This window comes from Lates calcarifer, unplaced genomic scaffold (assembly GCF_001640805.2).
Source record: "Lates calcarifer isolate ASB-BC8 unplaced genomic scaffold, TLL_Latcal_v3 _unitig_5232_quiver_1575, whole genome shotgun sequence".
Lineage (NCBI taxonomy): Eukaryota > Metazoa > Chordata > Actinopteri > Centropomidae > Lates > Lates calcarifer.
In genome coordinates this window covers 10,414-26,742 of record NW_026117384.1, presented here as the reverse complement: position 1 = coordinate 26,742, position 16,329 = coordinate 10,414, and the positions used below count along the sequence as shown (strand labels likewise).

General features: G+C 42.3%; 1 protein-coding gene and 9 non-coding genes across 10 annotated transcripts; 1 reads left to right on the top strand and 9 right to left on the bottom strand.

Annotated features, from left to right (window-relative positions):
- Window positions 1-637: 637 nt before the first annotated feature.
- On the bottom strand, window positions 638-709 carry trnap-ugg (transfer RNA proline (anticodon UGG)). Its single transcript has one exon. It is a non-coding gene; the product is annotated as a tRNA-Pro (tRNA).
- A 411-nt stretch (window positions 710-1,120) lies between these two features.
- trnap-agg (transfer RNA proline (anticodon AGG)) lies at window positions 1,121-1,192 on the bottom strand. Its single transcript has one exon. It is a non-coding gene; the product is annotated as a tRNA-Pro (tRNA).
- Window positions 1,193-1,411: 219 nt separating this feature from the next.
- On the bottom strand, window positions 1,412-1,482 carry trnap-ugg (transfer RNA proline (anticodon UGG)). The gene has a single exon. It is a non-coding gene; the product is annotated as a tRNA-Pro (tRNA).
- A 411-nt stretch (window positions 1,483-1,893) lies between these two features.
- On the bottom strand, window positions 1,894-1,964 carry trnap-agg (transfer RNA proline (anticodon AGG)). Its single transcript has one exon. It is a non-coding gene; the product is annotated as a tRNA-Pro (tRNA).
- Window positions 1,965-2,342: 378 nt separating this feature from the next.
- Window positions 2,343-2,414, bottom strand: trnap-agg (transfer RNA proline (anticodon AGG)). Its single transcript has one exon. It is a non-coding gene; the product is annotated as a tRNA-Pro (tRNA).
- Window positions 2,415-2,632: 218 nt separating this feature from the next.
- Window positions 2,633-2,704, bottom strand: trnap-cgg (transfer RNA proline (anticodon CGG)). Its single transcript has one exon. It is a non-coding gene; the product is annotated as a tRNA-Pro (tRNA).
- A 457-nt stretch (window positions 2,705-3,161) lies between these two features.
- On the bottom strand, window positions 3,162-3,233 carry trnap-agg (transfer RNA proline (anticodon AGG)). Its single transcript has one exon. It is a non-coding gene; the product is annotated as a tRNA-Pro (tRNA).
- A 7,516-nt stretch (window positions 3,234-10,749) lies between these two features.
- Window positions 10,750-11,653, top strand: LOC108873934 (free fatty acid receptor 2-like). The gene has a single exon (XM_018662274.2). It carries the CDS (start codon window positions 10,750-10,752, stop codon window positions 11,650-11,652), a length of 903 nt encoding a protein of 300 aa, XP_018517790.1. The 3' UTR covers window position 11,653.
- A 1,667-nt stretch (window positions 11,654-13,320) lies between these two features.
- trnap-ugg (transfer RNA proline (anticodon UGG)) lies at window positions 13,321-13,392 on the bottom strand. Its single transcript has one exon. It is a non-coding gene; the product is annotated as a tRNA-Pro (tRNA).
- A 316-nt stretch (window positions 13,393-13,708) lies between these two features.
- trnap-ugg (transfer RNA proline (anticodon UGG)) lies at window positions 13,709-13,780 on the bottom strand. The gene has a single exon. It is a non-coding gene; the product is annotated as a tRNA-Pro (tRNA).
- Between the last annotated feature and the right edge of the window lie 2,549 nt (window positions 13,781-16,329).

The following is a 16,329-nucleotide window of genomic DNA, read 5'->3' as shown; positions in this document are numbered from 1 at the left end:
GATGAAAAGCTGCCAGTTTAATCCCTGTTAGTGCCGCGTGAGCCGCGGCTGATATGAATTTAACAGGTTTAATCTGAGACACAGCAACGAGCCACAGTCCTGATACAGACAGGAATTTAACACAATCATAACATTTTATTAGCACTTTATTATATAGGTTCTACTCATAAACTGCTATGTTAATTTACAGGAGCTATTTGTAAGTTTTTGGTATCACTACATATCCAGTGTTAGCATGAATGCCTGTATACTTACCAGTGTTGTGAGTTCAGCATCAAGCTTCTTTCCTTTACTCACCAAGAGCTTTCTCCAGTGCTGGAAAGCAATGGCAATGTTTTGCTTCTATCACTTCTTTCTTCTACTGAAGTTAGCATCAACCTGTCTCATTACTTTACTGTAGTGTCCAGTCTGCCCTGAGGAAGCAGCGCTGCTCAGAGGTAATATTATAACCTCCTGTACTGTGACAGCTGAAGTTCTTAGCAAACAACCACCATCACCATCACCCACTCTTGGTAAGGCTGGCAGCCCAAACCCAAAAACAAATAGCCCCTTTAAACCAATTATAATGGATTCTTCTTATAATAACACTGTATCTTAGAGCGAAAGCTGCTCTACCCTGAAGACTAGAGGAGGTAAAGGGCTCGTCCGGGATTTGAACCCGGGACCTCTCGCACCCAAAGCGAGAATCATACCCCTAGACCAACGAGCCACAACAAAACATGGTCGGTAAGTGGAATAACATCCCCTCAAAGTGTCCTCATTATTGTCAGAAAGTGAGTTCAGACAGCTGTTCTCAGAGAAACAGCTGTAAAAAAAAAACCTCAGGAGGAGGAGACCAAACACAGAGCTAAAACAGAGGGAATACTGGACTGAGATTCATCAGGTGGAGACAAACACCACATGAATAACTCTAGACTGACTGAGCAACTTTAAACTTTGACAGAAACAGATGTCCCTCTGCTTCCAGACTTTATGCTAAACTGAAATGAACAGCTCCTGGATGTATCTGGAAAACTCAATTAGTGTTTCTTTTACCATCCTTTTTGTATATTGGTCTCTGAGAGAGAATCAGTAGAGACTGTTTCATCATACACGTACCTCAACTGACAGACAGATAACAGGGCTCGTCCGGGATTTGAACCCGGGACCTCTCGCACCCTAAGCGAGAATCATACCCCTAGACCAACGAGCCACAGAGACACACTGATGCACATGTTAAGTACAGAGTCTATTTTACTAAAGCCTAAGATATTTAAGGATTCCTGATAAAACACCTTGCCAACACTTACAGAGCAGAGTATTGTGTCTGGAACATTATGCTGGACAACTTACACTGTTTTGCAGCTACAGAGAAGATTTCTCTCTAAACAGTCTGCTTTAGAAGTTAGTCTTAAACCTGTTTGTTTATCAAGGGCTCGTCCGGGATTTGAACCCGGGACCTCTCACACCCAAAGCGAGAATCATACCCTAGACCAACGAGCCACAACAAAACATGGTCGGTAAGTGGAATAACATCCCCTCAAAGTGTCCTCATTATTTCAGAAAGTGAGTTCAGACAGCTGTTCGCAGAGAAACAGCTGTAAAAAAAAACAACCTCAGGACGAGGAGACCAAACACAGAGCTAAAACAGAGGGAATACTGGACTGAGATTCATCAGGTGGAGACAAACACACATGAATAACTCTAGACTGACTGAGCAACTTTAAACTTTGACAGAAACAGATGTCCCTCTGCTTCCAGACTTTATGCTAAACTGAAATGAACAGCTCCTGGATGTATCTGGAAAACTCAATTAGTGTTTCTTTTACCATCCTTTTTGTATATTGGTCTCTGAGAGAGAATCAGTAGAGACTGTTTTATCATACAAGTACCTCAACTGACAGACAGATAACAGGGCTCGTCCGGGATTTGAACCGGGACCTCTCGCACCCTAAGCGAGAATCATACCCCTAGACCAACGAGCCACAACAAAACATGGTCGGTAAGTGGAATAACATCCCCTCAAAGTGTCCTCATTATTTCAGAAAGTGAGTTCAGACAGCTGTTCTCAGAGAAACAGCTGTAAAAAAAAACCTCAGGAGGAGGAGACCAAACACAGAGCTAAAACAGAGGGAATACTAGACTGAGATTCATCAGGTGGAGACAAACACCACATTGTGGAACTTTGACAGAAACAGATGTCCCTCTGCTTCCAGTCTTTATGCTAAACTGAAATGAACAGCTCCTGGATGTATCTGTTTTTTTACAATCCTTTTTGTATATTGGTCTCTGATCTCTATGAAGAGAGAATCAGTAGAGACTGTTTTCATCATACACGTACCTCAACTGACAGACAGATAACAGGGCTCGTCCGGGATTTGAACCCGGGACCTCTCGCACCCTAAGCGAGAATCATACCCCTAGACCAACGAGCCACAGAGACACGCTGATGCACATGTTAAGTACCTCAGAGTCTATTTTACTAAAGACTAAGATATTTAAGGATTCCTCCCTTTACAGGTCAGATAAAACAACTTGCCAACACATACAGAGTATTGTGTCTGGGAACATTATGTTGGGACAACTTACACTGTTTTGCAGCTACAGAGAAGATTTCTCTCTAAACAGTCTGCTTTAGAAGTTTGTTTATCAAGGGCTCGTCCGGGATTTGAACCCGGGACCTCTCACACCCGAAGCGAGAATCATACCCCTAGACCAACGAGCCACAAGGAGCTCTGATTTTAACCACAGTAAAAGTCTGATCAAGCATCTTTGTTAACAAGAAAGTAGGTGGAGCATTTTTGAGGTTCTGTAAGTATTGTCACAGTGTCTGACTTCACTCTAATATTTATAAAACTACTAACTTACCTTGGAGAAACTCTAGACTCTCTGGGAGCTAGTGGGCTCATCCAGGATTTGAAGCTGGGACGTCTTGCAGCCAAAGTGAGAATCATACCAACGAGCCATTTCTCCTGTGTTTTGACTGAAACACAGAAGAAACAGCTTTGCATATACAGAACAGAGTGGGATTTTTTTTCCAAGTCTAAGTTTTTCCTGTAGCTCCAGTCTTTGTGCTAAGCTAGGCTAAACAGCTACTGCAAACATAAAGGTTACAGGCTGACAAAACACTTGTTAGACGTCTAAGACATACAGCTTCAGTCAGATCTGGGAGCTGTTATCAAGGGCTCGTCCGGGATTTGAACCCGGGACCTCTCGCACCCTAAGCGAGAATCATACCCCTAGACCAACGAGCCACAAGTTCCACACAAAGCTCTGGTTAGTCAGTGCTGAACTGAATCACTTCACGCACACAAAGCACTCATCATGGCTGCTCCAGCTTCTGTTTTCCACTGCTGAAACAGACATTAAGTGGATGTTAAACTAAATAAATCCTTTTATTTTTTCAGTTAAGACAGGGTGTCTCAAAATTGTCCCAAATTGTACTCCAGGGTTGACCAAGGGATTTGTGGGAGCCCAAGAATAACCAGTCTAATTTCACCCCCTGGAAGTTTGGTTACACCTCTGTAAGAGTGAATTTTGGGAATATGTGTAAAATGCTGCACAAAACATGTAGAATATTTCATTTTTCATTTGAGGATGAAGCAGAGGAGGACGAAGGAAAAATAGATTTACTTTGTGATCTGGCATTCTGGGTCATGAGAGGATGAGGTCATCTTCTTTCCAATGAGAGTGTCTAAAATCTGTAATTTGAAAGTGTTAAAAAATACAAAAGGCTCAACACACACATAAACTGAGCCCTGGGAAAAGACTTTAACACATCGCATTAAAGCTCTGTAATTGTTTTTATGGATTGCTTCTTGTAGCCATAATTGTTCACGACTCCATAAACGAGAGAGAAACAGCCCAGACGGTTCATTAGAGCACAGAGCGTCTCGTTCACGGCCGCAACACAACGCGTAAAACAAGGAGAGAGAATCTGTTAAAGACACTTCAGTGAGAAAACTGTTGAAATAAAAAACACATGGAGCTGAGAGGGAGAGAGTTTCTCAGCGGTCATTACTGTGGTGTTTCTGTACTGCATTTCCCAGAAGTCACCAGGAAATCCAACAGAGTGTAGCTCAGGTGGTGGAGCATGTTGATCCTCCTGTCCAGATGCTGAAGTGTCCTTAAGATGCTAAACGAAACATAAATATCATCACTGGACTTAGATTCGTCAGCTGGACACAAACAGCAGCACAACAGGATGATCATGTTGCACTGCGTCTGCTGGATGAGGAAATGTTTGTGAACAAGTTTGCCACAAGATCTTTACAAGGGAACAATGTTGGATGTTGTGTTTCCAGCTTGTTTTGCTGAACTCTAAAGCAGCTTTAAAATGTCCATCAAAAATAACTCTTTCTGGGGGAATAAAGATGAAAACATCCAGAGTGATTTCAGACCTGTGTCTCCTCCACACTTCAGGTTCTTCTTTCACAGCTGGTTTAGTCATCTGGTCGACATGAAGCCCTTCTTTCTGGTTCATGACTTGACTCCAGAGTGAGGCTCTCATGTTTGTTAGGGTGGCTTTTTTACAGCCGTGAAAATAAAAGGGGAAAACTGAGAGTTTTTTGGACAGACTGGACTCAGTTCATAAAACAGACTGTAAACCCTTCAGATGCAGATGCGTCCAGTCCGCTGGGTAGCAGTGAGGGAGGAGGCTTTAAGCATGGGAGACGTTACTTTCCAGCTACAAACTGACCCAAAAATCAGCCAATTAGAGGGAAGGTTTCCTCAGAGTGAATGTGTAACCTGATTGGTCGCAGCGGGAGCAAACCTCCTGACCTCTGGCAACGTCGGTGCTGAGACACAACATTCGTGTTATTGTGAATTCTAACCACAGCAGGACGTCACACAACACAGAAGACACAATTCATTTCCTTTTCTTATCGACATTAACACGTTCCTCTCCACAGCCTAACACAGCCCTTCACTTTAACAGCATCACAGCACTGGATGCTGAGTGGAAACAGGGTGTGTCATTATTACATGTAAGTGAATGTTGTGTTTTGGCAGTACTGAGTGTAAAAGACATTAGTGGACATTTACAGAGTCATGGGAAACCCCTCGTCTCCTTCCAGTCGTCATAAATTTTGTCCTTTATTTGCATCTGGAAAGTGAAACTCTGCAGCTGATAAAATCTCCCAGACTGTGAGTTGATTTGCACAAAAACAATGATAGGTCAATTAAATGCAGTTCTCCAATGAATGTGTGAATGAAAAACTTTTAATCAAAGACTTAATGTGAAAGGTTTCTTATATTCTCGCAGCTCTTTAGCTCTTTAGCACATTTGCCTGATCCTTTCCTCTTCTCACTTCATGACTCTAATGTAGACTCTGGTCTGTTTCTCCAGTGAAGACATTGTTTTGTTTTCCTTCTCTTGCAGTAGAACTCATTACACCAGCCCTCAGAATCTCCTGTCAAATGTCATTTCCAGAAAAAATATTGTCTCATATTTTCTTCACCAAGCTTCTAGCACTGTGTATTTCACTTTTTCACTTTCTCATGAGACCATACAGAACTTCAGTGTTAGGGACGTATCAAAGTTCAATGTTCCTGAAACTCAGAGAAAACTCAGGAGGAGCTTGTGACGGTCTGTTAGAGCCACACAGGTAGAATAGCTGAGCTATTCAGATGAAGCTGAGCTGAAACTGTGGCTCGTCTCCTTCCTCTGCCAAACAGACATGATGCTTCTTGACAAGTGAAATCATCCTCCAAATCTGAAGACTTCCTCCCTCTGAGGAGTTCAGCTGTGAAAACTGTTGATGCAGCAGCAAAAGAAAGAAGTCTCAAGAGAAAGAAAAGTCCTGAGGGCAGATAAACACAAGCTTCATTAGCTGCTCAACAAACAAATATTTCAGACATGTCACTGTACGGTATCTGTCTGGAGTCGTCATTTATGTGATCCAGACTTAAATCAAGAATCTGCTGACGCCAAATATAAAATAATAATCTGTTGAAATCTTCCGTTCTTCAACAGTCTCTGCTCACAAATGCATCACCACAAGATCTACAAGTGACTAATGGAAAAAAATCTAGAAACTTGGCTGAAAACTCGTCAGTTTTTGGAAAACGGATGAATTCATTTAGAAACTAAACGTTTATTTTTTTCTTTATATTCTTTTTCAGAGTCTAATTTTACTCTGACGAGTGAACGTCCTTTTCCCATCCGTCTCAGGTTTCCAGTTGACATTTACAGTCTGAGTCACAGATGTAACTGATGAACTGTGATGCAGCAGCCAGTCACTCTGTTGAAGGTCAAACAGTCTGACTGACGGGGAATATTTTCCTCTTGCAGTCTCAGCAGCTCAGCAGGCAGTTTGTTTTTGCACTAATGTGGTTTATAGTTTGTGGGAAGGGGACAGAGACGTCTTCCTCCTGCACATTCTCAGTCCTACACCCTGATTGCTTTACTCTGTGGATGTATTTGTGTTGTGTTTGCCACAAATCCTCACCGGCAGAGAGAACCAGGCCTGGGCTCGTCAGGAATTTGAACCCAGGACCTCTCACACCCTAAGCGAGAATCATACCCCTGGACCAAAGAGCCACGAGGTCTGCAGCAAGAGTCTGGTTAATGAGAGCTGAACTGAATCACTTCACAGATAGAAAGCAGTCATCATGGCTTCTGTTTGTGCAGCTTTAAATCAAACAACTTCCTCCATGTTCACCTGTCGTCTTAATAAATCCACGATGTCAACTCGTTGTGCAAAGCTGAGTCTTCATCGGTAGGTTTCTAATCAATCCTGCAGATCAGCAATTAACAGAGGGTGTGTGATTCATAACATGTGACATGTACATAGACCTCCTCAGACTGAAAGAAGTTCCAGTGGACACAGACAGAACTGCAATGACTGCCATGACGTAAAAGGCTGAGCTGAACGCTGTGATAAGACAGAGCAGCAGGAGGCTGTGGTCTACAGACTCATTAAAGGTCTTTATGAGTCCAGGAGAAGGTTTTTATTCTCCTGAGTCAGTCGTCTGCTGCTGTGTTCCCGTGTGATGCTTTTAAAGGAACAACAACCCTCCTCCTGCTCCTCCTCCTCCTCTTCTTATCTACAGTCGTCTGAGTTGAGGTGAGATTGAGTCAAAGCCTTTTACTGTCTGAGATCCAGTCAGCTGCTGCAGGTTTCCACTGAGTTCACCCTGTTAGTGAGTGTTTACACTCAGCAGCTGTCAGGCTCTTTGAAAACCTTCACTAAGTGGTTTACACCTGCACAGGATCCTTTGGCACGTTTACTTATCCTCTACATCAGTGGATCCTCAGCTTCTTCTGTCATAATCTCTCTGGAAGCTGAAGATGAGCTTAGTTTCTAGATGAATCTGATTCGTTCACCATCAGAGAGGCCAGCTGTTACAACTGTTCTTGAAATAGTAATTTAATGAAGATATCTCAATGAAAAGCATATCTCTCTGTATCTCTCTCCCCTTCTTCTTTTGTGCTGACAGAAACTGTGAACCTGCTGCTCCTCCACTCATTTAAATCTCCTCTGGAGCTGCATCCTTGTATTTAAAAGTGGATTTGAAAATGTTTGAGTGTGTTGCTGCAGCAGAGGTCATGCAGTCATTCAAATCTAAAGGGTTCAGTGTCTGAGGAGCAGGAATAAGATCAGAAAATCTCATTTAAGTTTGGACAGCAGTTGTTGAGATATTGGACTCTAATGAAAATCCAACTGATCCACAGCCTGTTTGGATGTTTTCAATCATTAAGTAAATTTAAACAGAGTAAGAACAGATCAGGTTACAGGGCTGTCAGCTTATTAATAATTAACAGCCTCCTCTGATGGACCTCCATCATACCACAGCTGTCACCTTTGACCTTCAGAAATCAATAATCAGCTCATCTTCTGCTTTCCATCGACACCCCGCTGGGAGAGCTGCTCTGCGGTCAGCAGCTCGTCTTTTCATTAAGATCAAGTGATGCCATCTGCCCGGTTCACTTAACAATCATCGGACAACCTGGACAGTAAATACACTGCTGCAGGTGAATCAACCAACAATTCACTCACACACCTGCTCCCAGTTTCCTCGTTATCCCGTGCAGCTCTTTAACGAGCCTCCTCCACCAGCTTCTCGTCAGATCATCTCGCTCTGAGCTCACAGTGAGGTTTCACTCTCATAAACTCATCGTCTTCAGTGGGTAAACTTTACTCTGGTAAACCTCAGTGCTCTGTCCTCGACCTCCCTGGTTCACCAGCACAAATCCTCTCGGTCTGAAAGCCCCGAGGTGGAGGAGCGATGCTTAAATCTCATAATGAGTCACAGATTTGTTGAGGTTCCTCTGATTGGAGAACAAAATCCTCAAATGCCAACTGAGTGAATCTTTCCACCCAAACAGCAGCAGATCCTCTGACAGTCCACAAATATCTACAGCATGACTGGACTTACATGAAACTTGAATGAATCTGAATGACTTTAGTGATCCTGTCACTTCACCTCTGGTGTCACCTTTTGTTGGATTTGACATCGGACTTGTTGGTTCTGATTTTGGAGAATTAACTTGAGACTTACTAATCTTGAGTTAGGACTTGATAAGAACTTGTTAGACTTGATTTGGGACTTCTCGGACTTGACTCAGTTGGGTTAGGGGTAGTTGAGTTGGGATTTGTTGGTCTTGATCTGGGACTTACTTGGGACTTATTGGGTTCGACTTGAGACTTATTGGACTTAATCTTGGGTCTTGGTGCTTGAGACCTGGGACTCTCCAGACATGACTTAGGACTTGTTGGACTTAGCTTCATTGCCAAGACTTGAAACCTCTTTGTGACTTGCAAAACACTGACTTTGTCCAACCTCTGTTCAAACTTACTTCAGTGGGAATTTTCCTTTTTTATGTTAATAAAATATAAATTAGTAATGTTGGTTGATCCGGTTTAACTCTTCCTGAGGTACCACCAGCATCAGGGGGAAGTCACCTATCTCCTGGATCAAAACTGCCCAGTCAGCAGTCTGATTTCTCTACTTTCCGTTCACGTCGCCGTCAGGTATCTGCAGCCATCAAACGGCTTTTAAAGGCAGTGGAGCTTTGTAATTACATTGCTGGTTGTGCTGGCAGCTCTTTGAAGCCCACGGTCCGTTATGGCCCTTATTGTTCCCCCCAGGGCATCATGGGAGGACCGTAAACTTCAGCTGCACCAGTTTATGGGTTTTTGCTCTGAAATGACTTGGTGATCTGAGCAGGAGAGGAGACGAGGCAGACGGTGTGAGCCACAGCTGTGGAGTTCAATTCAAATAAAAACTGCTGATCATTTAATATTTAAAATTCAGGACATCCTGTGTTTTTAAAGGTTTGAGAAACGACAGAACAAATACACCTCTGATGCGCTGCAGAAAATGTTCATGGAGATAGAAACCAAATAAAATGACAGGCAGAGTCTGAGTGTCTGAGTGTTCAGCTCTAAATGTTGGATTAACCAATGAAAGACATTTGGATACAACGTGTTCTCTTGTGTTTTACAGCTTGTATTCAAATACATTCCAGGTTAATGGAGGGGTCACTGTTAAATGTAAATGAGAAGGAGAAACCGGCCTTAAGATTTTCAGTTGGACTATCAATGATAATGCTTTTTTCTTACACTGTTTGTGTACAACAGACCAATATCTGGTCACATATTGCACCTTTTTTCTAATGACTCAAAGTAATGTAACATTCTTTTGTTTTGTTGTTGTGTTTTATAGATTGGATTCAAAGGAGACAAACTGCCTTTAATTGATTTAAATGAGTTTTGTGGCACTGATATTAACACTGAAAATGTGAATAATACAACATTCACTGCAGTCAGTAATTCACTAGTACTGGTAAATGTGATGCACATTTTAAAAAGACATGACAATAAATAATTTTGTTTTGAAGAGAATATTCCCGTCCTTATTTCTGGTAAATCAGAGGTTGAGCTTGAGAGAAGTTAATGATATTGTTTGTAACAAAATTAAAGAATTTTATTTTATTTAATTTCTTTTACAGATATAACAAATAATATTTTTACTTTAAGTGAAAGTGAATCTTTGGCTAAAGGAAAAAATTCAATTGATATTTAATCAAAATGTAAGTTTTCAACTAAATTACAAAGACAACTCAAGAAAAATTTTTTAAAGTTAGTTTTACTCTCATTCTCACGTTCAGAGTTTCTGCAGTGGGAAACTCTCTCTTATCAACTGATAAAATGTTAAAGTCAACATGAGCTGCAGTTTTGCATGTTAGTTAATATTAACCAGTGTCATCATCTTCAATTATAAACTCATTGATGAAGGACACAGTGAAGCAGACAACACACAACTTCAGCTGTTTCCTTTTTTCACAGCCTTTGAAAACTTCTCCTGCTAGGTGAGTAAATATAATTTCCTTATTTATCGGAACGTTGTTTATCCCTTTTGCTTTTGAAATTTCACTTCTGGTGTTTTTAATCTGAGTTTGAGACCTGGCTGCTAAACGATGCTGATTTGACTTAAAATCAAACGTCTTTGACTTAACCAAAGAAACCAGTATCCATGTGTTTATTGTTGTAAATAATAATAATATTGTTGTTAGGTGAGTATTAACCACAGCATCAGCTGTAATTTAATAAATTAATCTGAGATTAATGGCAGGTCTAAGTGGGTTTGTGGTCCTGGGGCTTCCTTTGAGATTATGATTTATATTTCCCCATAATCTCTGTTCATCAGAAACACACTAAATGTTTCTTCTCCATCCTGCTGCAGAGTTATCAGGTCAGTTGTCTCTCATACGTTGTGATCAGTGTGATCAGTTTCTTTCTCCTCCTGTGGTTTAGTGTGGTGATGGAGGCAATGGTGTGTGAGGCCATCCTTTCAGTTTACATCATTTCCTTCCTGATTGGCCTGCCAGCCAACCTGGTCGCTCTCTACGCCTTCAGTGTCAAGATCCACTCCAAGCCTCTTCCAACAGACATCCTGCTGCTCAACCTGACGCTGTCTGACCTGCTCTTCCTGATCGTCCTTCCCTTCAAGATGCACGAGGCAGTGTCGGGCATGAAGTGGACTCTGCACCACTTCCTGTGCACCATCACCACTGTCACATTTTTCTCCACCATCTACACCAGCTCCTTGTTGCTGATGGCTGTCAGCGTGGTTCGGTACATCGGAGTGGCTTTCCCTGTCGCCTTTCATCAGCTGTGTAGACCTGTGTACGCAGTGGTGATCAGTGCTGTTGTCTGGCTGATCTCAGCAGCACACTGCAGCATTGTTTTGATCATCCAGCACCACCCGACGCTAGCTAAAAACAACTCCAGTGTTTGTTATGAGAACTTCACAGAGGACCAGCTGAACATCCTCCTCTCAGTCCGTCTGGAGTTCTTCTTGGTGCTCTGCCTTATACCTCTTGTAGTTTCTGTTTACTGCTACCTGCGCTGCATCCTGATCCTGTTCAGCCAGCCGATGATATCCCGGAAGCAGAAGCAGAAAGCCATCGGCATGGCCTCAGGAACTCTGGCTGTGTTTCTCATCTGTGTGGTGCCGTACAACGTCTCTCATGTAGTGGGTTTCTTCCAGGGTGAGAGCCCAACATGGAGGTACTACGCCTTGCTGCTCAGCGCCTTCAACACCTGCATTGATCCCATCATCTTCTACTTTTCCTCGTCCAAGTTTCACTGCACTGGAGAAAAGTCCATTTTCAGGAAGTGTGGAATCACTGTTACAGAAAGGCACGGCACACACTCCAGCTAAGGAAAATACACACAAAAATAAACATTATTAATATTATGGGCATTATGTCTGAATGTGTATCTCTGTAACAGTTATTGTAACTTGACTGTAGTGTGTGTGTGGCAGCAGTAAAGTGGTGCTTTTATGATTAGTGGTGCTCAGTTTGTGGTAACTGTTTAATATTCATCAGCAAAACACAAGAAACAACCGAGTGTGTAGGACCAAGAAAAGTCACTAAAACTCTTGTCCAGAATGTTCACTCCATTTACAAGCACAACAAAGACAGTGTGGGCAGACAGCAGCACATAGATTCACATCTAAAATAATAAAGAGTTTCAGCTGAAGGCTACATTTTGCATTTATAGTTTCTATGGAAGGCTCAGTGAACTTTGAGAGGTACATGATATGCAAATTCATTATATACAGTAATTCAGGGCAATTGTGATGTTGAATTACAGTGACGTTAGTTTTTTAGTTTGACCATGACTCACTTGAAACAAACAACATTAACTGCTGTGATAGTACAGCTGTGACGGAGCTGTTAAATGTTAAATATACAATATGAAAAACAACATCACCGGAAAAACCTGCAGCACAAATAAAAATGAGACAGAGAATCAAGTGAATTAAGTTTGCAGAAGAAAACAGAGATTTGTATATAACACATGTTCCACCTTTATACTTGAAGGAAACTGAACAGTGGCAATAAAGTAATAAATGCAGTGTCAACATGAACAGTCTCCTCTTCTCTGTAAAATGCAAAACTGTGGCTCATTATTTATTATCAAACATTTGCACCTATTTTTCTGTCTTTGTTGTACTTTTCAGCCCCAAGTCCTGACAGCAAAGAACCAGTACATCTGCTGCTGGTACTCTCCTATGGATCATAATCGAGGGTAGGGTTGTTCAGGTTGGAGGACTTGTTGACATTTTGGTTTGTGACTGTTTATTGTTTCACTGAAAAAAGACTGGAGGCCGAGGAAACTGCTCCTTCTGTCCAAGCAACAAAGTTAGATTAACTATCTTCCTTAACATCCAGTCTTTTTTATAATCCTAGATTAAACAGGTCTTCTCATAAACAGTCCATGCAAGATCTTAGGATAGATGGAGAACTGTGCTACAAGACCTCCATAAACTCCTCTTAGCAAGGGCTCGCCCAGGATTTGAACCTGAGACCGCTCGCACCCAAAGCGAGAATCTTACCCCTAGACGAGCTATGTTGAACAACGTCCTGCTTGCTATTGCTTCATTTTGACAAACCTGGGTAAGTTGTTTTCTTCTGCTTCTTATCTTTCAACCTTAGCTGGGCTAAACAGGCCAGATTTGGAGATCTCAACAGGTTATTTCTTTACAATCTTTTATTTATTTGCAAAACACGTTGGCACTGATTTTTCGAACTCAGGTGTAAAAAATATCTCAACAATGATACAATGCAGTGCCTCCGCATCTTTTCAACAGGACTAGATTTCCCTCTGCTTCCAGTGTTTATGCTAAGATAAACTGAACAGCTCCTGGATGTGTCTTGAACTTCCCATGAAAGGTTTCTAAAGAATGTGGTCAGTTTGGAGAACTCCATTAGGGTTCAGGTGTTCTTTATAATTGCTTTTGCTTGGAAAGTGCCTGTGTAGTTTGCTGTTAAAGAACCTAACAGATAAACATCAAAGGCAAAGCTTGAACTTGTTACCTTGAGGGCTCGTCCGGGATTTGAACCCGGGACCTCTCGCACCCAAAGCGAGAATCATACCCCTAGACCAACGAGCCACAAGAAACCTGGGCAACTAGGTGCCATAACTTCAGCCCTAGACTGATGAGCCAGGACAAGAAATCTTCAGAAAAGTGTTGAATTTAAGCTGAAACAGTGTTATAGATACAAAGAAGTCTGTATAGTTTCTTTTAACTTTCTCTTTGACAGAACTGAACCAGCTGTTTCCCTCCGTCTCCAGTCTTTATGATAAACTTGACTAAAGAGCTCGTTCTTGTATAGGAGAACCACCATCCAGCTGCTTTCTGGAAAGTACCTGTGCAATTTGTCATGTAAGAACAACACCAGAGTCAAAGACAGAACTAATTACTTCATGGGCTCGTCCGGGATTTGAACCCGGGACCTCTCGCACCCAAAGCGAGAATCATACCCCTAGACCAACGAGCCAAGACATGGAAGAGGTCATCCAGTAAGAATTTGGGTAAAAACTTATGCATATCACTTTGAACAAGCGACGCTAACACTTTCTCTCCATGTGTTACACTCTTCAGTTCGCTCGCCTGAACTGATGCTGTGATGAATGTTATTTTATGGAGGAGGAGCTGGTTCTCTTTGCCGTCCTCCCAAATAAGAAACATGAAATATGTGAAGTTATTTAAGGAACATACTGCATGTCAGCTACAAACTGTGTGAGATCATTCTTGGGTTTTGCCAGCAGCGTCACAGTGCATCAAAGACTCACACAGAGTCTTAGTGGGTGTTCTCATGAAGGGATTTATATCCAGGACCTCTCACACCCAAAGCATGAATCATAGACCCAGACCACCGAGCTCAGACCAGGACTCACTGCTGTGCTCTGAACCGAGAGGCTGATTCCATCAAGAGTTTTACTGAGTCTTGTATAGAGAATCCTTAATATTCACAACTAGAACTTATTCCCTGAGCAGTCTTAAGGTCAGATAAAAAACAGTCAGTGAGAGAACATGAGCGCATTAATAAACACAGAGTCCAGTTTATTGTGCTTCTGTCTGATGAGAAGCTGCTAATCAGTCCTACAGGATCGACCGAGTGTTATCCCAGAATTCCCCTGGGTTAACTCTGCTCACAGCGCCTCATCTTCCTGTCTGCTGACGTGATGGTCTCCTGAGGATCTGTGACCTTTTCACAATGCAACTGTGGTCAGGACTCTAAATGTGAAGGTTTGAATAAAACAGGTCAATGTTGATGCCATGAAGATCAGAAACAACAACCATCCAGTGGGTGAGGAAATATTTTAAAAGGCCTGAAGTTGTCCATGAGCTGGACTGTATAATAAGTCACATGCTCTTTTCCTTTGGCATCTTTTGTTCTCTGTGCAGTGCCACTGTTTTGTTTTGTGTTTTTGACTTGACTCATTGTGACGACCTGTCCACCTGGGCACTGTTGTTTTCATGTGTGCTGCAGGAGCTGATCGTTCGTTAGCTGTATGATCCTCACCTGGGCCAGGTGAGCTCTGCTCTCATTCTGCAGCCTCCCTCTTTTGTTACCTTGCTCTTTTAGTTACATTGGTTTCTTTATTCTTTTTGTCATAATTCTTTTCTTTGTCTGCCAGTTTTTCTGTGTCACAGATCAACAGTTTGTTTCATGAGAATTTCTCCTCCCTTCATTCATCTTTTGATACTTGCTGGACAAACTGTTTGTGTGGTCTATTTTCATGTAGATGGAAAGAGTGATATTGACGCTTGAAACAAACATGAAACGTCTCGTCTGACTGTGTCTGAAGGCAAAAGTGTTTACAGCTGCTGAATGTCCATGTTTAATAGTGAAGTGAAAAGCCTGCTGTTGGAGACTGAGTGGTGGAGAGACACTTTAAAATTGTCTCCTCCCACTTTCACCTGCCCAAAGAGAGCATGATCATCAGAAGGTTAAAGAAACTGTCGGACACACCTCCCTCAATTCAAACATCAGAAATGTGTGTTACTCTGGCGCAGTGTGTCCAGTTTCCATCACTAGCAAATGGGGGAAAAAATCGACCAAAATATGGAATGGAAGAAGCAAAATGAAGGAAAAAACTAAGTTGCCTTGATGAGATGCTGAGGAATGGGGCGGGGGTCTCTGCAGCCTCATGGATCAGCCTTATGAATAATTGAAAGCCTCTTCAGACAATAACGGCTCTATTCTCCTCCCCGGGGATCGGTGTTATGATGCCAGGCTCCGGCCCAACCCTCTGTCATTACACTGTTTGCTGTTGTCGTGGAAAAACCACCTAACTGCAATATTGCGGTTTCACTTTTTCCTTCCTCAAAATAAAAGCTGACATGATCATTGACGTGTTGACTGAGTTGCATGACACTTATTGGGCCCTTGGAACATCTTAAAATCCCATCGCATGACGATTTCAAAAATACATTAAGAGTCAATGAGAAAATAAGTATTATATCCTTCATTCTTTGCAAATTGCACTGTTAACATGGTGTATATGTGGTGTGTGTCTGACAGCAGTATTTTGTCATTGCGCCTGTAATGCAGCTGTATAAAGTTATGTGAGGGATTGCTCTGGGGTTTGTTTGAGGAGGATTGAACATTTTAAAATGAATGAGAATGGTTTTGTTAGGATGGCTGCCAGACACCCCCCACCCACCTCCTCCCCCTCACCACCACCCCACCCAAAACCTTTGGCTCCATTCCCAGGCCTTGTCTCAGCCCTGTAATACATTTCTATCATGCAGGAATGCTGCAGCTACAAAGTCCCCTCAGCAATCTCCTCCAATTAGACGTAGAGATTGGCTGCGCTCCGATCCAGGGATGCCCCACGCCCCCCTGCTCTGTTTAGTCGGGCAGCAGAAAGAAAAATGTGATCAAGATGTGCGACTGTAAACTCAAAATTCATGAGTGGAGACATGAGCAAAGGGTGAAAATAACTTGTGTCATGTGAGACGGAGTCGTCCTTAAACAGTTTTGTTTGGCTGTGGGCTGCAAGTCTGAACACTGCGATACAGAACGTGATTTATGTTGTT